A 20,248-nucleotide genomic window follows, 5' to 3' on the forward strand; every position below is an offset into this window, starting at 1 on the left:
TTGTATTTTTTGATGACAGTGGAACTGACAAAAAGACAGGATGTTGAGTTGGAGGTGGAAGACCATAAGATCCAATATTTTTTCATTGGGAAAAAAGTATGCCAGAGGGATATCCTTGTTTCTCAATAAGTCACCTCTAATGATGGAGACAAAGTTGTAGTGGCAAGTTTGTGCACGAGCAGAAGAAAGACAGTTGGTATGTTGTACAAATTATGTTGAATAAGGAGCTCCCAGGCAGGATAGAGTAAAATGGATGCATATGGTATCATTTAATGACCCCTAAAAGGAGCAGCTAAAAGAATAAAAAAAACACACACAGATGATTTGTGAACTTTGCTTGAAACTTACATTGGGATCCCACCCAAAGGTGTTAATCATATGCAATGATTTTCACTGCTATGATTTTTATTTGAAGACATAAGCAAGAAAGATTTACACCAGCGTGGATTCAAAGGGTACTGAACAAGAAAGAAACCCTCGCTCCAAAATCAACTCCTTCAAGCTTGATTGAAATTTGCAGCTGCCCACATGGACAAACCAAATCCCTTCTGGAGAAATTTTTTTAGGTCAGACGAGGCAAAGATTGAGTTATTTAGCAATAAAAAGAAGAGGTATATTTGGAAGAGTTATTCTTGGTGAGGCTTTCAAACTTAAAAATACTCTGCCAGCTGTCTTGCATGGTGGTGGTAGCATCATGTTGTGGGGCTGTTTGCTGCCAGTGGTACTGGTACATTGCACAAACAGGATGGAATCATGAAGAAGTAAGACTTCCTCCAAATTCCAATTTCATTGCAGGTGTAAACTTTGCATGTGATAAATAAAGGGCTTGATTGATTGATTGATTGATTGATTGATTGATTGATTGATTGATTGATTGATTGATTGATTGATTGATTGATTGAAACTTATAAAAATACATGCCTAAGATGAGTGTCTGTGAACTTTTGACCCCAACTTTAAATATAGTTGGTCTATAGAATCAAAATAAAGTATGTGCAGTATGTACATCTGTATGTTTTTTGTTTTGTTTTCCTATTGTGATGTATGTGTTTATTTTGGATTTATGTTTTGATTGCTTTTACTTCTGGAGTGCAAGTCCTTAATAAAATCCCGACTGACAACTGTTTCTCTATAATTCTCTATAATGAAGAACCATCTGTATAAATTATAGGGCTGTCTGCACCCTCATCTTTGTAATTTTCTCTGAAAGAATTTAATATATGATGTTAATATTTTAAAGGCTTGTTCATGCAAGATACAGATACAGAGTGTGAAGAGTATAAACTGTAAAGTACCTTAAATTTGTATTTTGATTGATCATACTTTATTCATCCCGAGGGAAATTGGGTTAAGGCTGCCAGCCGTGCCAGCGCCGTCTTACCCTACCAACCATACATACATTACACAAACATCACATGGGGAAGACAGGTCAGAGGGGTATAACATGGAAAAAGCACAATATGAGGAAAGATAAGGAGAAAAAAAATAACTCCCCCCCCCAGACTGAGCTCCAACAGGGAGATCAGTTTTTTTTGACACTTTTTATTTGTTTAGGAACATTTTTATGCAACAAGATAAAAGAAAAAAGAAAAAACAGAAACAGTATGAGGTCATGGGAAGATAACATACACCTGTACATACATCTGCACATCCACACATACATACGTCAACAAAGGGTGCTGCCACAAGCTGTAAAGTCCAGCCATTTTCTCCACCGTCTCCTTCCCAAATCTCCCTGCAGTTGCAGAGTGAAAGTCATACATTCAGGGAGATCAGTTTGAGAACAGAAAAAAAAAACCTCTGCACATTTAACCTACTTCCTAGGTGTTTCTCTTCCAATATGAAACACTTTAAATATAAAACTGAATAATAACCAATAAAAAATGTCTTTAAGATATGAAAGTAGACTTCACTGCAGAATGTGGCGAGCCTGCCGCTGGGGGCGCTGTTGTAAATGGTGGAGGTTTGCTCCTGAATGTAAGGTAAAAGGTCAATCAGTGTAACGTGTCATCAGGCTGTCGACATACCGGTGTCACTCGATCGACTTGCCGGTTGTTACTCCACTACATCTCGGTACCGCTAATCTTAACGTTATCTCAGAAAATGGCCAAAAAGCGGAGAGAAACCAGAGACACGGACGGCTTGTCCGTGGCACAGGAAGAGGTGAAGGCTAATGCCAGTAACTCCAAAGTCCTGAAAGGTAGGCTCATGGCGGTAGCTAATTGTTAAACGTTAACGAAAAAGAAGAGGAAAGCAAATAGAGACAGATGAAGCAATATGACCACTCGACTGCGTCCTTTTAACTTTGAGACCGTTACGTATTGCGAAGCAGCCTGAACCAGCTAGCTAAAGTTAGCCCTGCTTGATTTCGATGCTGTACTTTGTATCGCCAAACCTTATAAACAACACATCACAAAGTTGGCCAAAAATCCACCTCAGCCTCATTTAAGGTGTAATAACTTAAATGTTTAGTCAGCATACCTACATTAACCTAATAGTTTAAATTACTAAATCTTTTATCAGCGAAAAGATAAACTGCTGGTTAACAAAGACGGTTGGGGAAGTATTCATCTCCTCCAACGGTAAAGTAAGGATATGACAAAAAGTACTCCATAAGATTAATCATAAAAGCTCTTATTTCCAGAAAAATGTGCAGAATGTAATTCTAAAGTTATTTCAGTTTCAATGTTTTTTGAGGGGGGTTAAAGTAATATTTAACCATTTTGTGTAAATGAAGTTTAATTAACTGTGCATTGTTAATTAAACTTCATTCGAGCTGCATTTCAAAAGCTCATGTCAAAAAGCTATTATATTAAGTGTAATGTATCGATTTGCATGAACTGTAAATGAAAAAGTAAAGTGCAAATGTACTCCAGCAATGTCAAAAGTAGCTAAGGTTACAGGGTGTATGTGAACCTTATTACATATTCACAGGTATTGTACTTACCTTGTACACATGGCGTGTGGATTACATATGAGTGTTTCCCTTTAGTCAAGGACTCGCATGAGTTCAGAGCTGAAGTGTTTTTTTTTCTTATGAACTTTGTGCCTTCTTGTCTAAATGACCAGCAAAACAAACAAACATAAAAACGTATAGAGATGCATTTTGAGTTTATCATATCTTTTGGTTGATTCGGTTTGCCTGGATCCATAAAGTGGACGTAGCCATGCTGACTTAACACATTGCTTTGTAGAGTAAAACCCTTGAGTTTGGCATTTGTCTATGGGCTTTTTGGAACTGGAAGTGACCATATTAGACAAGAAGATAAAACTGGGGAGTGCCAAGTGGAAAATAATGAAGGAATAAGGAACCACCCACACTCTGTCAGAAAGGGCTAATGAGTTGCTGGAAAATCAGCTGACTTTGGAGCCTGGTGTCCTGCTGGCCAGGTCCATCTTTTTATTTTTTTATTTTTTATTTTTTTAAATAAAATGTATGCCTCAAATAGACTCAGTCTTAATTTCCACCAGACAAGGCATCAGAAGTGCATAGCTATGTCCTGCTGTTAAAGAGGAAAAGTGGCACACAGCTATGAGGTTTATTTGCATAAGTGCTGGGAAGTGATATCCACACTCATTCTAAAGCTATGTGTGGACTGATGAAGTGTCTTTGTCTCAGATCACCTCTGAATGTGCTGCAAGTGATTACATCTGTCCAACTTGATTGGATCAGACAAGATGCATCTCAATGGCAGGAGTGACCAGATGGCAATACTGCTTTCTGACGTCATGCTCAGTTGTGTTTTTATGTCACACAAACTTTGTTGAGAATGTATTTAACCGCACCTTTTTAAGCATAATCTTTATTAGTGCCAAGTATTTGATTGAAGCTGATGGTAAAGTCAGCTTCAATCAAAAACTTACAAATTTTAAAGATTAATTGAACAATTAAAAACCATAACATTCATATTTTACTCCCAGGTGTCAGCTTATCATCAGTGTCATAAGCTATCATCAAATATGTATGTGACACCAGACTCAGTATGTGTTGGCAGACCATCATAGTGTGCTGCAGTGTAGTAGTGTGGTTTTAAATGAGCAAACGGCAAAAAAAAAGCACTTCCTCTCTGCATATATTAAGATCTCACAGTTAGATATTGCAGTTCTCTCTTTCTATAATGTTTATGCTGAAAGCATCATTAAAGAGACAGTCTCAGCCATAGCCACAAGTGTCTCTCTCTCCCGAGAGAGAGAGATTCGGTTCCCCGTAGTGGCTTAAATGAGTGATGCTAATTATACAAAAGCTTACTTGTAGGATGTTTATCTGATTATAGTTTACTCTATGTTAACCGGGTGTTTGACTTACTTTCTCTCTCCACAGAGATTCAGCATAGCGCAGGGGGCTCAGCACGCATGTCTCTGTTGATTCTGGTGTCCATCTTCACCTGCTCTGCCTCAGTCATGTACCTTGTTTACAGGAACTTCCCAGAGCTTTCTGAGTAAGTTGCCCTGGTGTGGTTGTTTCAGCATGAAGTACAGTTTACCCAAAACACTTCTCAGATCTGAAGGAGTGGATTTTACTAGACATTGCTTTTCTGTTTAATAGATTAATTTCTGCTGTTTCACAGGTAGGGTGTATATAACTTTATTTCCATTCAGTGGCACACAGGCTTGAAAACTGAATGGTGATGAGTCATGGTTAAAAGACAAACAAACAAACAATAAACATCTTGCTGAGTACAACACAGCTTGAGCTGTAGGTCGTCTTGTGTTGAAGGCAAAGCTGTCATTATCTTGATGACTGTTTTCTCCCCAGCTAATGATGAGTTACACTTTCTGTTAGTAGTTCTGTTCGGTACCTATTCATAAAATACTCTGTATAAAAAAACTGACAGAAATTGCTTTATAACTAGTTGGGATTGTCTCTATAATATTTTGTGGTCTTTTCCTTACTGAGTGCCCTCAGGACTGTTGTAGAGTGGAGCTATACAAATGCTGTGCAATTAAATTGAATTTGGGGCAAAGGAGACAAACCACATAATGTTTGGATCTTTATTCAATGAAGTTAGGATTTCAGCTTAAAGGTTAATGAAAACAAATGCATTTAAAAATGTCTTTTGAGACCATTGGCTGCTTCAAAAGCATAATCTCCCTCAGTGTTTAGCTGCGACATTGGAGATTGTTTTAAATTCTTTGGGGAGGCTTTACTCTTTGTTTAGAAATGTAAATAAAAGAAAAATAGAGGGGCATAGCAGAGTGGAGATACAGTAAATGGCCTCAGGGGTTGCTTTGAACTCAAGCCTCCGCTATTTTTAAGTGCAGGTGAGCTTGACTGTGTTTGGAATGCCTTGCTAGTAAAATAGTTAATCAAGTGAAGAGTTAACCAAGACAGCCAGGCACCAGTGCACTCCTGATATACTTAGTTATTAGGAGCTCTGTACTGGTGGATTTTGGCAGTTTTTGTTAGGTAAATGAAGAAAAGGCTAAAAATGAGAGTAATTCTGACATAGTGTTCAAGTCCAGAACTGCTGAGATATGATTTAGAAGCAGTAAGAGAATATGTCAGCATGAAATTGGCAATGGAAAACTGGACAGATCCAGTCATTAAGCGAATGGGTTAAATGCAGAGAGGAATTTCCCCACGGGGATCAGTAAAGTATAAATTATTATTAACTGCTGGTAGACATGGTTCATTAGAAGAGTTGGACCCATAATAGTAAAACATGCATGTAGAGTTTTTCTCTGTACTTGTACAGCTCCAATTTTGAACATACCTGCTAAGAAACACACTATTCTCACTGGTAGTGCTAATTCACAAACCAATTACATAATCATTTGCTGATTTTTATATATTAAAAACGACTGGAAAGGGTTTTAAGTAAATTGTGACTGACACAAGATTTATTTTATTTTTTTCCAGTGATGAAATGGAGAAAATCAAGATCCCCAAAGACATGGATGATGCTAAAGCTTTGGGAACAGTATTGTCTAAATACAAAGACACCTACTACACCCAGGTGTTGGTGGCCTACTTTGCAACATATGTTTTGTATCCTTGGAGAAAACATCACCCTTTATGTAAAATATGTACTTTACTACTTACTCTGAACTACTTTGCTGAGGTTCAGGCTAAGTAAAGCTGTCTGGTTTGCATTGATAGTTTGCACTAGCTATTCAGTTAACTTTGTGTTAACTGAAGTTATTATTTTATTGTCTTTTTCTGGCTACAGCTTCATTAGTTTCTTGTGACTGAATCTTTCAGCTGGCATTCCTGACAAAGTATGACCATGTATGACCTTTCAGAACTGTCAGTGGTATCTCCCACGTGTAAAACTTATGACTCAGATTTTTTCTAATAATTCTTTCAGAGTGTCAGCTCTAAGTCTGCTGTAAAAGTCAAGCAAGCAGAACTTTGTATCCAATATTGGATGTCTCTGAGGATAAATCTAGTGTGTGCACACAATCTCATTTTAACTGCTCAACCTACAGACAAAGTATTACCATCATTGTAGTGGGTTTTTCTTTTAGGGCTTAAGTGGGAAGAGGAATCTTGTGTGGAGCTCATTTTTAAAGAAATACACCTTAACACTTTTACCAGCCTCCAGACTTTTGCAATCCCTGGATCGATCTTCCTCAGCATACTGTCTGGATATCTTTATCCGTTCCCTCTGGCTCTTTTCTTGGTGTGCTTGGTGAGTAAGAACAGTATGAAATTTGTAAGAAAAAAACATTGAGTTTATTTATGTAAGGATGTCAAGCCACAGCCTTTTGTTAAATAGATGGATGATTACATCTCTTAAAGTTTTTCATACAGTGGAATTATAATTTACAGTTATGGTTACATCTTTAATGACTTTAAAGAAGGGGGAAAAAGTGATTGATTAAATGTTCCTTAGCAAGCTGCACCACAACCAGATGCTTTTGGCAACCATCATCATCAACCTCCTGCATAAGTCTGGCTGAATGTTTGACCACTTTTCTTTGCAAAATTTTCCATCTTACCACATTTAAATTAGTTGATTTTTAAGCACAATCCAAACATTTTCAAAAGGGTTGAGGTCAGAGCTTTGGAAATGCTCTTCCAGAAGTTGATCTTTATCTGTTATAAAACCAGTTTTGGTGTGTTTGGGATCATTGTCCTGTTGGAACACACAACTGTGTCAAAGTTTCAACTTTGTAGCTGTTGATTAGACACCTCAGCTTCACTACTGGAACTTCAACATTATGCACTCCACACTGTATATAAATGCCACTTGTTTTGCACATATTCAACTCTGTATATTTTATATATTTTATTATTATTATTATTATTATTATTATTTTATTTTATTTTATTTTTTTTTTACTATTTAATTTGTAAAAATGTGTGTATACACACACACACACACACACACACACACACACACACACACGTAGGAAAATATTTAGTATACACATCCAGAAATGCATACACTATTATATATTGTACATATATTTATTAGTTTCAGGTTGGCCATTCTTGTATTTTGCTCGTTTGTGTTGTTGTGTTTGCACATCTCTGTTGCTTGTGGGGCTCGCACACAAGAATTTCACTCGCATGTGCTGTGCCAGTGTGCCTGCACATGTGATGTGACAATAAAAGTGATTTGATTTGATTTGATTTGATTAGAAGAGAATTTGAAGAATTTGGAAGTAGTCTTTATTTTTTCCAATGTACCAATACCAGTGCAGCAAAACAGCCCCAGAGCCTGATACTAAGGCTATAGCTGATATCGTGTTCTTAGCCTCACCTTTACTCCCTCCAAATATAACTCTTATCGTTGTGACCAAATAGCTTAATCTTAATTTCATACGATTGTAATACTTTTCTCCAAAAGCTCTTTGGCTCGTCCATGTGGGCAGCTGCAAATTTCAGTTGAGGTTTTCAGCAGTTTGCAATTCATGAGCCTTGGTTTGGTTGTTCCTGAACATCCTAGCCAATATCCTCTCAAGGCCTTCTTCCAGACCTTGGTAAAGTGGTGACTTGTCTGATTAACTTGTACAACTGGAATCTACAGTTGTTTAGAACTGGCTCCAAGAGACAATCCCAACTTTTGTAAATCCAAAGCTCACCTTCTTAGAACTTTACTGAGTTCTTTTGATTTTTTTTTCCCACCATTGCCATGATGTTTTGTCAGTGCTTTGGTCTGACCAAACAATCCTTTTTATGCTGGCAAAGATCCAGTTAATCATGATCACTACTTAGTCTTTGTCACATTCAAAGACACTATAGAACCTTCAGCACCACTTTTTAGCTTTAGCTTGTATGTATATTTTTAACCCTGTATGGATTAGAAGAAACTCTAAAATAAATTAAAACTCGTGGACACAATTTTTGTTTTTAAAGTCATTAAAGATGTATGCTGTACAATAATTTCACTCTGTGGCCTAAAATGATCATGAAATTCATGCCCATGATGAATTTATGCAACACTTCCAACCACAACTGTAAATGTAGAGCAGACAGCAGTGTAATCACGTGGCTTTTTGTATATTTCTGAAGGGAAATTCCACATTTAAACATGCAAGGATAGAATGAAAATGTCACGTTTAACATTGTCACCAGTTTAACCTCAGTACCTGCATGAACAGCATACAGCTGCGTGTGACTATGTTGCATCATAGTCTCCTGTGACCACTTGGCTGGTTGTTTTTTTTTTTCTTGTGGACTTTTTTTTTTCCCTGTAAATACGCGATGCATTCACACTAGTGGTTTAGCCTTGTTCATACTAAACCATGATGTTTTTGCTGTTACAGCCAAGAAGGGCTTTGGTTAGTGTGAAAACCCAGAGACCTTTTCTTTGAAACTACATGCAGCTTTTCTTAACACCTCACCTCTGCTGCTAGCATTATGAAAGCGATGGAATATGGAAATTGTGTTGCATTATAGTTAATAATCATATTTAGAGATACATATTTAATTTGTGAAGGACTCTAAATGTTTTATGAGTCAGGTACAAGAAGAGTCATTTCTGCTTCTAGCTTTGAGATATTTTTTTTTCTGTATTATCTTCCTCAGTCACTCATCATTTTCTGTCTGTTGGCAGTGCTCTGGCTTGGGTGCTTCGTTCTGTTATATGCTGTCATATCTGGTGGGCAGACCAGTGGTCTACAGATATCTCACAGAGCGAGCACAGAAATGGTCTCAGCAGGTAGGAGCTTTGACAGGAAAGAACCTTTTTTTTGTTTGTTTTATTTTGGGGTTTTTTGTTCTTTTCATATATTTATGCATTTTCTTTGTGCTTTGCTTTAGTTGTACTGGTTTTGAGTTGCATTTAAAGACCCACAAATATATTGCCAAATAACAACAACAACAACAACATTTACCTCAAGATGCTTTATACTATAATGTAAAGACCCTACAATCATATAGAGGAAGCCCCAACAATCAAACGACCCCCTTTAAGCATGCACCTGGCAACCATGGGAAGGAAAAACTCCCTTTTAACAGGAAGAGACCTCAGGAAGAATCACGCTCAGGGAGGGGTGGACATTTTTCACAATCGGTTTGAGGGGAGGGGAGGAAGACAGTACAAACGACCTGCTGTGGAAGAGGACCAGACATTAATAATAACTAATGATCAAAGTGCTTTGTAAGCTTGTAATGAGTGAAGAAGTACTTTATGGAAATCTCCCAGCAACCTAGGCCTATTGCAGGGTAACTAAGGGTTATGTGCTTTAGCAAAAAGGAAAGTTTTAAGCCTAATCTTAAAAATAAAGAATTCAAACTGGTAGCTGTTTCCGCAGAAGAGGGGTGTGAAAACTAAAGACTGCCTCCTACTTTTAAATACCCTACGAACCACAAGGAAGCATGCAGTGTGAGAGTGAAGTGCTCTATTGGAGTGATATGGTACTATGAGGCCTTTAAGATAAGATTGGACTGAATTAGTCAAGACTTTGTATGAGAAGAGATGGGTTTTAAATTTGATTTCTCTCTCTCTATCGTGCTATACATGTTTTAATGATTGCTTAATGAGATGAGCTTTAATATCCCCAGTATTACCCCGTATTCCACAGCACAGCAGTCTTCCAACATGATTTTAATAAAAGCTGATCATTTATTTATTGTTTGTAATTTCAGAAATATTCTGCTCATGATTTTTCTTATATTTTATTTTTAATGGCAGGTTGATAAACATAGAAATCATTTAATCAATTACATCATCTTCTTGAGGATAACCCCCTTTCTACCCAACTGGTTCATCAACATCACCTCACCTGTCATCAATGTGCCTTTGGGGGTTTTCTTCATCGGTACCTTTCTTGGTAAGACTGTTTTTCTCTCTACTGCTGGATCCATTTCGGTAATGTTTTCCACCAATGACTAACCTTCATTCCACACTGATCAACAGGAGTGGCTCCACCATCCTTTGTAGCAATCAACGCAGGTACAACACTGTACAAACTCACCACGGCAGGCGAAGCCGTGTCCTGGAACTCCCTGGCTGTGCTCGGTGTACTAGCCGTGCTCTCGATTTTACCCGTCTGCTTCCAGAAGAAGCTGCAGCAGAAACTAGAGTAGAGCCCGTCACCTCACTTCAGCAACTCATCTGCTGGCTGATCCCAACATCTCCCTTACCTCGCCTCAGGAACATGCAGCGGTCACTGAAGCTGCTCCGCATCCATCTCGTAGGCGGTGGAGGAATTACCAAGCACTCATCAACCACAAAAATGCATGCAGTGGTGGGTTGTTCCTGATGTAAAGTACAAACAGTCCACTGCTTGCACAAGTTGTTTTTGGTTTCTGTGACTCATGGTATAAATATTAGAAACTGTTTTTTTGTTGTTTTTATTTAATGCACTGCTTGTTATATAATTGTATGATCTTCTTCAGACAATAAAAGGTGCCACTTGCAGGATGCTTTCCTAAAGTGCAGGTCACAGTTGTTCCACATGGCCTTATTTCATGGGGAATAACGTGCCTGTGTTGTCTTTTTAGGAACTCTGTCATCAAACAGTGTAATCAGCATCTTGTTCAGATTATTCTGGACATTTTATTTCTAAATACTCAACAAACAGGCACTTGGACAACAGCCGAAGAGTTGCTACATCCTGTTAGTAGCACCTTTAACACCCACTCCCGTTTTAATATTTATTTCTCCTGCATTTGTCTACTTAATAGAATCTGATTAGCACTATAGCAATAATTTTCACACTACTTCTCAAAGGGGATTTTAGTCTTTTCAAAGTGCATTTTGACACAGGGTCCATGCTCTGGCGACTATATGCAGAGTTTGGGCATACATTAATATGTAGAGAAAAGGAAACGCGTAAGCACTGATCTTTGTAAGTTTGTGTTTTGTTGACATGTGAGTAATTCAGTGATCTTCCTAAAAGTGTGCCTGCTGCTTCTGCCAGACAACTTCCCTTTTTCTTTCAGCCATGTTTCCATATTATAAATCTACTTTGCTACTGAACGCTTGAAAGTATTTAAAGTACAGACTAGGCCAATGTAATATTTTTTTTTTCACAGGACATCCAAACTGCAGAGTGTCAAACTCAGGATCTCTAGCTGGTATTTTTATTTAAACAGTAAATGTAGATCTTGCTGGTGTACTGAACAATTCTTGAAAGTCAACACAGTTGTCTTGGTTTGTAAATTTTAAAAGTCAAAGGCTGAGATTGCTTTGTGTTTTTTTTGTTTTTTTAAATGTACTGTGATCATCTGCATTCATCTCCACCCTACAATATCTAACTAGTGATTTTAATATGATGGATGATCGACCATTGAGCTCAATAAGACTGCCAACAGACTGTGCAGTGTCTGAGCCTTGCCTTGCTTTTACTGCTTCCTTTTCTTCACCTTGGGAAATGTGCTGTGTTGCCTGATTTATGTTGCTAGATTGTGTTCTTTAAAGTGTTTTGAATGGCTGTTTGTCCTGTTATTTAAAAAAAACAAACAAAAAGCTTATAGATTATATTTCCCTCTAGATTTGTTGCCTGTGTACCAAGGTAACTCATTGCTCCTGCTGCTAAAAACCTTCTGGACAGTTAACAGACGGAGTGAATGTACATGTAGGTAACAAATCTTAACCTAGATCTCTTAAAAATGCATATTTAGAGTTGTGCATCAGGAGATTTCATGTTTTTGCTTATGTCTTAATGGACAGTGTATCTACTGTACTACTGTATGAATATTAAACTCTCAAACCCAGATTTTAAAAGACTGCATAAACATTAATTGATGTAAAAGGAGGAGACAGCGCTACAGTAGTTAAATGGTTTTTTTTGGTTACTGTTTTTGAAACATCTGCAATGGATAAAGAACCTTCGTTAAGTAAAGTAGCAAAATGCTGTGAAATGATTCCTGTTGCAGCTATGAGTAACCTCTTATTCCCCTGTAATGCTAAATATGCCAACAAATGATAGTTGGTAACTTTTTCTAAAATATTTAAACCTTACACCTAATTTCAACTTAACCTACTATACCAACTGGTTAATTCCCCCCCCCCCCCCCAATCGTCTTACCCAATCAGTGATAATGTGTGATACTTCTTCTGTATCCCTCTGCAACATTTGAAAAAGCAGTATTATACTGTGCAGTGATGTATTGCAGTATGAAGTGTTTACAGATTTCACATTTCTGTTCTGTTTTTTTAAATATGTATTTATTGAGTCATTAAACTCTTTACACAATGTGAGTTCTGAACATAGTCTGTACAGTGCACATATTTAATAATACTGAAATATACAACAAAGAACGCAGTCGTTAGTTATTTAGTGCCACCAGGTGGTGACATTGTAACACAACTGTAAAGCAGCACGGCCTGTTTGGTTAAAATAACCCATTAAGTGTAATCTAGTTTTGCATGTGTAGCAACGGTAATGTTTTTAAAATATAACAGATGGAAACGTTTAGCTTTGATTTAGCAATTAACAAAAACGTGACATAAGTGTCATAACACTTAGAGGAATGACAACGCAGTGGTGTTCTTTATTAAATCAACTTACATTTTGTTTAGTTACTTGTATCAGCATCCACTGTTGCAGTACAGTTCATTGAAATGTTACTCTACAAATATTTTCGCACCCTAACATATTCACACAATACTCACACGGACTTCTTTCACTAATGTACTCAACAAATTAAAATCATAGAATATTAGAAGACCACACTTTGATGCTTCCATGAAAAAGTACAGCTAATCCATTGCTTTTTACGATGCACGAGTACACTTTGGCTCTTGAGCAGTACACCTAAAATCTCTGGTAGATGAAAGCTCAGAAACCACAACCTTGGCGTAGCACATTTATGCAGCTGGTTTAGATGATGGATACATAACTTTAATTCTTTCAGTTTTTCTGGGAGGCAATGCCAGATATCTTTCCTTGCCCAAGGGCACTACCTTTGAGCGTCTCTGGGTTCATAAATAAATTATTAAATGAATAAATTGCTCTAAATGAATACCGTAACTGAATTTCAATTGTGTCAATTGGAAATATTATTAATATTAAATTATGACAGAATTTTTAGACTTAAACCATCGCTCGTTCATGATTATATGTCTAGGTATGAATTTTATCCATGCGCCAAGGTGATGATTTAGTATCAATTTTGATCACTGTAAATAACTTAAGTGTGGCTAACTGGAAATCTTATTATTCTTAAAAAAAATACTACTAGAGTTATAGTCAAAGGAGCTTGCAAAGAAAAGCGTCTGGACTTCTTTAAGTTGCTTGAAGACGTTTCACCTCTCATCCGAGAAGCTTCTTCAGTTCTAAGGTCAAATGGTGGAGAGTCCCAGATATAAACCTAGTGGGAGTAACCCCCCACAGAGGGACAAAAGGACCCCCTGATGAGCCTCTAATCGCCTGAGCCAAGGTGTGAAACTGGGTGTGGGTCCCAATCAGCCAGAGTTTCGGGTGTGTTCATTGTGAAACCTGGCCCCACCTTATCATGCGAATTCCTGAGGTCAGATGGCCCAGGATGTGAGTGGGCGTTAAGGCGTCTGGGAAGGGATCTCAAAACTGGATTATAGATGGCAGAGAGTTGGTGTCGTAAACCCCCGCCTCTGTTCAAAGATGGTCGCTCACAGTGGACATAGATGGCTTCTTTCACTCCTCTTTCAAACCATCTGTCCTCTCTGTCCAAAATGTGAACATTGGCATCCTCGAAAGAGTGTCCTTTATCCTTAAGATGCAGATGGACTGCTGAGTCTTGTACTGTGGAGGTGGCTCTTCTGTGTTGTGCCATGCGCTTGTGAAGTGGCTGTTTGGTCTCTCCAATGTAGAGGTCTGAGCATTCCTCACTGCACTGTACAGCATTGAGAGTACAGTTTTGAGATCCCTTCCCAGACGCCTTAACGCCCACTCACATCCTGGGCCATCTGACCTCAGGAATTCGCATGATAAGGTGGGGCCAGGTTTCACAATGAACTCACCCGAAACTCTGGCTGATTGGGACCCACACCCAGTTTCACACCTTGGCTCAGACGATTAGAGGATCATCAGGGGGTCCTTTTGTCCCTCTGTGGGGGGTTACTCCCACTAGGTTTATATCTGGGACTCTCCACCATTTGACCTTAGAACTGAAGAAGCTTCTCGGATGAGAGGTGAAACGTCTTCAAGCAACTTAAAGAAGTCCAGACGCTTTTCTTTGCAAGCTCCTTTGACTACGATGACCTGGATGACTGAGAACCTTCACAGACATACTAGAGTTATAGTTGTTTCGTACTATAGTCTTCCTCATAATCAATATGATTAGCATATATAAAATATGCTGTTATATTTTTTTCTCATATAAAATTTTAAATTTATATATATGTATTTATTTATTCTTGACTTTTATTCTGAAGGCCGATTTCCCCCTGTATAAAGGTTTATTGTGAAGGCGCTCGAAAGGATGTCCCTTGCTGCGAGCTGATCAGGTTAGCTCAGTGTCGGTAGTGATTTTCAAGCTTCGCAGCAGCGTATCGTCGGTAATGGCACGGAGAAATCACTTCTCCGAGTTCCTTTAATATGCTCCCTGTTTTAGGGATAAGGGTACCACCGGACCAGTCTCAAAATGACCACCGGCTTCAGCTCCGGTTCCTGCCGGTTCGCAGATTATTTTGTGATCTGCGGACTCGACACCGAAAGCGGGCTGGAACCCGACGAACTGTCCGGTAAGCACATTAGCCATCTGGGTAAATGTCGGGCTGATGCTGGGGCAAAAAAAAAATAAAATAAGAAGAAGAAGAGAGGAATGAACGGGTATCATAACAAAGAGTCGGCGTTGATAATGAGACTGTAATGTTTTTTTTGTGCATGTCATCTATGAATTCGGTTAATGTATGTTTTCAGGGTAAATACAGAGCGAACCTAACGCCAGGCCTAGCTCATCTTCTCCCAGCCTGTTTGTTTGTAATGCTCGATGAGGAGCGAAGGGGATTACTGGCTGGTTATGCCTCGTTTAAAGCGCTGACATGCATTTAAATTCAAAGGCTGTCGATAGAGTCCTTGCTGCATTTCACACTCCGGGTGTATTCGTGTGAATTGATGCTGACGCTACGCAGTGTACACATTTTACATAAGGAAACGCTTTGCCTACAGTGAAATTAGGGTTGGTGTTGTTGTAACACTGATGCCAGTGTAATCTAATTGCATGTGACGAGGCTGTCCTACTGTCTCGTGGCTTTCACTAGAGGAGACCAGGTACTCGGGTAACGACACAAAAGGTTACCGGTCAGATCCCACCTCTGACATTCTCATCATCTACCAGAGACCCTCGCTGAACATGTAACCATCCTCTTCCTCCTCTTGTAGCACACCCAGCCCTTTACAGACTATTACATAAATAGCTTAAAGATCTAATAAGAGGACAGCATGTACTTACACACCTTGATACTGCTTTGCTTAGAGACTGAGGTCCTTTTTTTGTCATGAGTTTACCTGCATGAGGATGGCTTGTGGATGAAATTGAGCTTTTTGTGAATATATGTGCATGTGAAACTGTGGATGAAGAGTTCCTCGAAAGCCAGGGCTCTGATACAATCTGTGGACGATGACAGCATGGCCACAGTGCTTTTTGTTTTTTTTAAATTCTGAGATCTCCATCATTTTTCTCTCTCTTGCGGTAATATTGTCAGGGGTTTCCAGAGCACCTGCCTCTACTGAAGGGAAAGCCCCTGAATGCTGAAAGAAAAATGCCAGTCCAGTCAGCTCACATGATGTCTTTTAACACGATATTTACATTCTTGAGCTGTAATGTCACCTAGCTGTAAGCTGAATGAGAGTGATCAAGTTGAGGGGTGTAGGCTTCTTCTCACTTGAGGCACCATTCCAATTAGTGAAGCCATTTTTAAACCTGATTTTTAGTCTTTAGTTGCACTTGTCTTTTTTCAACTTGTCCTTTCAGTCCAGTGATTAAAAGGGATCAGTTTCAGTGAAGAGTTGATTTTAATCTCTTTTGTTATTTATTTTCTCTCCCGTATCTGTGTGATTTATTATGACTCAGCAGGTAGTGCGAGCCCCGCAGAGTTGCTGTTGTGGTTGAAAGAAGCGTCTGTTCTTCTCAGATGAATAAGCTAACCAAAAATCCTTTTAGTTTTCAGAGCCTCAGCACCCCCAACTTCCTATTTTCACTTCCTTAAATTAAGTTCCTTTTTTGCGTCTTTAGCACAAAATTCACTTTGAATTTGCAAAATAAAATTAGATACGTGCCCTGTTTTGCATTTTAACTGAACCCAACCATGCGCCAAGCACGAGTTGTCTGAAGCGTCCATACTAATGCGGCGATTTGGCCTCCCATCGATACAGTAAAGCTACATTTTACAGTTCCGAAGTAGAGCTTTTCAACACGTGCAACAAAGCAAACACTGTGAAAATGACAGCCATGTATTAGTGGGGATATTGCTGTGCTGTGTGATTGATTTCCATTCTTCAAACTGTGGTTTGCTACCATTGTGTAGCAGCAAAGCTACGAATTAAGAAGGCCCTATTGTGTAATTGACAGCTGTGTTGTTCTTCACTCAGCGCTCAAGACACTAAAATTACCCAGAGTGGGTAACAGCTCATTTTGGACACAAGCGAAAAGACACAGATGAATATATAATTTGCAGGTTGGGTTTGCATATTTTTAAATCACCTGCATATTGCGCCTGCATACTTAATGCTTCTGCGTGCGTGATGAGGTTTCTCTTAAGGCCTTCTGACTAGACTGAAACTTTGCTTCGACATGCAAACCGGGACTCTGAGGTCAAACTTCACTGATGTTGTTCTACTTACTGCATCTTGCTGCTGTTTACTGTAGAACGAGGTTAGGGGCTTGCCCTTATCAGCTGTTTCAGTCTGAGTTGAAAAGAGGAAATGGTGTGGAAATTCCATTGTTATGGCTTATGTATGATCATGTCAGCTAAACATGTGCTACAGGTATACCTGGGGGTTTACAGTTTTGGTTAGTTGTCCCGAAGTGTGTGTGTGTGTGTGTGTGTGTGTGTGTGTGTGTGTGTGTGTGTGTGTGTGTGTGTGTGTGTGTGTGTGATACAAGAAGATGGCAAAAAGAGTTTTGGCTTTAACCTAAGGAGATCTGGCCATCTGAACAAGGCGAAAGAAATCATGGATTAAGAGGAAGAAGACGAAGTAGTCACAACTTTAAATAAATAACCCTAAAAATTTGAATGTAACGACACAGCTGTATGTCACAGACCTTAAAAGACCTCAAAAGGTGATATCCGAAATGAGTATATGTTGACGTTATGAACAAGAAAACTGCACATATTTAGATTTGAGAAACATTTTAAATGACTTGAAGGCATCTTACAAGAAAAGATTTAAATGAAACTCTGCATGCCGGTTCCTCTTTCTCAGTATGATCCAGTGGTGATTCACGTACAGTCAATCCACAAAGAATGACCGAAACTTTCTTACAGCGTGGTGTTTGGCAGCTTAGGGAGGACCTGATTAGCATATGTATGACCCTGCGGCTTCACAGGCCACGCTGGAAGCACAGGGAGCTGAAGGATATAAGTACACATGCAGACAGGCTCCACCTATTCAAATGCTAAACATCTCTTTTGAATTTCCCAGGCAGCCTCTCTCTCGCTCTCTCCCTCTCTGTCCCCGAATCCGACTCGGCAAACAAATGAGGTTGAATGGCTCAACATGAAAGCTGAAAGCTTTAAATGCAAAATGTCGTCTTTCATATTTTCACTCAGAGCTGTGTATTTCTGGACCTGGCCGGTATTTTAAAATATCCCTTTGAAAATGCATCAGTGAAGCTTTTGATGCAGTTTGAAGAGTTATTAGAAACCTCGTGATCCTCCAGGGCAAAGTGTACAGCTAAAATTATATGGCGCTGAATATAGGGGACCTCATACAAGAACTGGCTGTATAAGCTGGCCATGCTGTGCCAAGTGATTGATCCTATTATTGATAACACCTCAGTTTTTGTTTTAATATATCAAGCAGAAGGAAAGCGCTACTTTTTGCCCGCAGGACTGAAAATTTGAAATGAGTTGTCTCAACCTCACTGTTGGAGATATCAAACTGTTCTGGTAAAAAAATAAAAGACTGTAAGTAGAAGTTTGTAGGCAAATGCTTTGAGGTTAACCACATATATCCCCCCCGCTGTGCATATTGGCGTGTAGCATGCAGTTACGGAGCTTTGAGGTCTGTGCATTGCTACCAATGGGCTGGAACTACTGGAGCTACAAGAACATTCACAGCATCTGCAACTTGATGGTGCAAAGCTGAAGAGACCCAAGTTTCTTTGTTTTGTTTTGTTTTATATTAAATTACATTTACGGTCTCTTTAAAATAGAATTTCAAATGGAAACGCCAAAAGTGGAAGCCTACTCCCCACTGATCATAATATCCAAGAACAGGTGTTATTTTCACATTTATCTTGATTTAAAATAGCAAATATTTTATCCTTGTGCACAACTGTAGAATGGCTTTTAAACTCCACTTGCTGAATGATGAAGGTTTACATTCTTCCCAGTCATGGCAGAGTAATTAAACCTGCACATTCTTGTGTAAAAGGTTGTTTTTCCACCAGGTCAAATTTTTCCGCAGTTCAATCCCCTGGCTGCTAGCAGATGTGTGCTGAAATTTTAGGCTGCTGCGGTGTTAGACCAGGTTTTATGGCCCTACGGCATCTTCTCGCCACTCTGTAGATAAACTGCTGATATTAGCCTGTCTGGTATTTGTAGGTTATGTGCCATATTTCAGCTTCCTTATCAAAGGTGAACTAATTTTGACCATTTAATCTGTCAGAGACAGTTTTCCTGAGGGAAGAGGGAATGAATACTACCTAGCAGTTACATTGTAGCTAATAACACTATTACTGGCAACTGTACAAGAGTGTAACAATGTTGAGTGGTGAGTGATGGTGGTTTTACTGCAGTGTTCAACATGTGGGAGTTAAAATTCAGTGGTTATTGAATTTCAGCTTAATTACCTTAAAGACGGAGCCACTGTGATAAGCTCTCCTTTGTATGACAAGTTGAAAACTTTACTATGGAAAAAAAAAAAAAATGAAACCTGTCGTGGTATAATATTATATCCAGGGAAGATATTTTTATTGATGTTGGTGTAGATATTATATTAAAAGTATTGACAGTCTGACATTACTGGGTTCGAGACATCTTTCTACAATAAATAAAGACGACCGCTGCTGTCGTTGCGCCTCTGGGTCAGTGAAGGCAGCTCGTCTGGTTTCCGAAAAGAACATCTAGTTGTAAAATCACCACAGAGGGTGTTGTGTCTGCTGGTTTCTTCCCTTACTCAACACAGCCATTTACAAATATAGATGTTACAAAAGATGGAAAGTGCTAGGGCTACAGTAACCAATGGGTGATATAACAATAGGGGTTACCATCTTTTATATACAGTCTGCGAATTGACCATAGTTTAATGTGATCAGATGATGTGTTGACAGTTAAAAGAACTTGTCCTTTATTTATGCGGTCAGCTTGTCCTTTTTTTTTTTTTTTTTTTGTATGTTGTACTACTGTGTAATGATAGTGTTTTTATTAAAAGGTCAATTACTGTTATGGGATTTTCTTGACATCTCGACATTTTTCTTAACCTAAAACACTAGCATAGGGGGATTTTTCACATATGCGATGACTAAAGATCACTTAATGGTAATTTCCACTGGTCAAAAAGTTTTATAGTCAAGTTCCCAGTTCTGTTATTTATTTTTTTGTTGGATTTTTTTCATTAATCAGTCCCTAACCTTTCATTAATTTTAGACCCTTTTTTATAGGGTTGTATGAGATGTGAATAGGGTACCTTAATGTATTTTAATGGGAACGATCTTTTTTCGGGTAAAATATATGCAACGTTAGTGATAGCGTTACAAAACTGC

The 20,248-nt window shown here is 38.7% G+C and overlaps 2 protein-coding genes across 7 annotated transcripts in view; both read left to right on the plus strand.

Annotated features, from left to right (window-relative positions):
• The first annotated feature begins 1,954 nt into the window (after nt 1-1,954).
• Nucleotides 1,955-12,599, plus strand: tmem41b (transmembrane protein 41B). Its single transcript, XM_004543164.6, has 7 exons — nt 1,955-2,200; nt 4,322-4,439; nt 5,861-5,989; nt 6,539-6,632; nt 9,006-9,110; nt 10,086-10,224; nt 10,311-12,599. The coding sequence occupies exons 1-7, from the start codon at nt 2,104-2,106 to the stop codon at nt 10,478-10,480; spliced, it is 852 nt and encodes a 283-aa protein (XP_004543221.1). The 5' UTR covers nt 1,955-2,103; the 3' UTR covers nt 10,481-12,599.
• Nucleotides 12,600-14,807: 2,208 nt separating this feature from the next.
• The window catches only part of dennd5a (DENN/MADD domain containing 5A), a 33,859-nt gene continuing 28,418 nt past the window's right edge, over nt 14,808-20,248 (plus strand). For all 6 annotated transcript variants that reach the window (XM_004543168.4, XM_004543171.4, XM_004543170.4 and 3 more), the window contains exon 1: nt 14,808-15,062. In XM_004543168.4, the coding sequence (XP_004543225.1) occupies nt 14,963-15,062 (100 nt within the window). In that variant the 5' untranslated portion in view covers nt 14,808-14,962. The remainder of the gene's footprint in view (nt 15,063-20,248) is intronic.

This window comes from Maylandia zebra, linkage group LG1 (assembly GCF_041146795.1).
Source record: "Maylandia zebra isolate NMK-2024a linkage group LG1, Mzebra_GT3a, whole genome shotgun sequence".
Lineage (NCBI taxonomy): Eukaryota > Metazoa > Chordata > Actinopteri > Cichliformes > Cichlidae > Maylandia > Maylandia zebra.

Coding starts and splice junctions, on each gene's coding strand:
- tmem41b (XM_004543164.6), top strand. CDS start 2,104: ATGGCCAAAAAGCGGAGAGAAACCAGAGACACGGACGGCTTGTCCGTG. Junction 5,990..6,538: donor TACTTTGCAACATATGTTTT/GTATCCTTGGAG, acceptor CACTTTTACCAG/CCTCCAGACTTTTGCAATCC. Junction 6,633..9,005: donor CTCTTTTCTTGGTGTGCTTG/GTGAGTAAGAAC, acceptor GTCTGTTGGCAG/TGCTCTGGCTTGGGTGCTTC.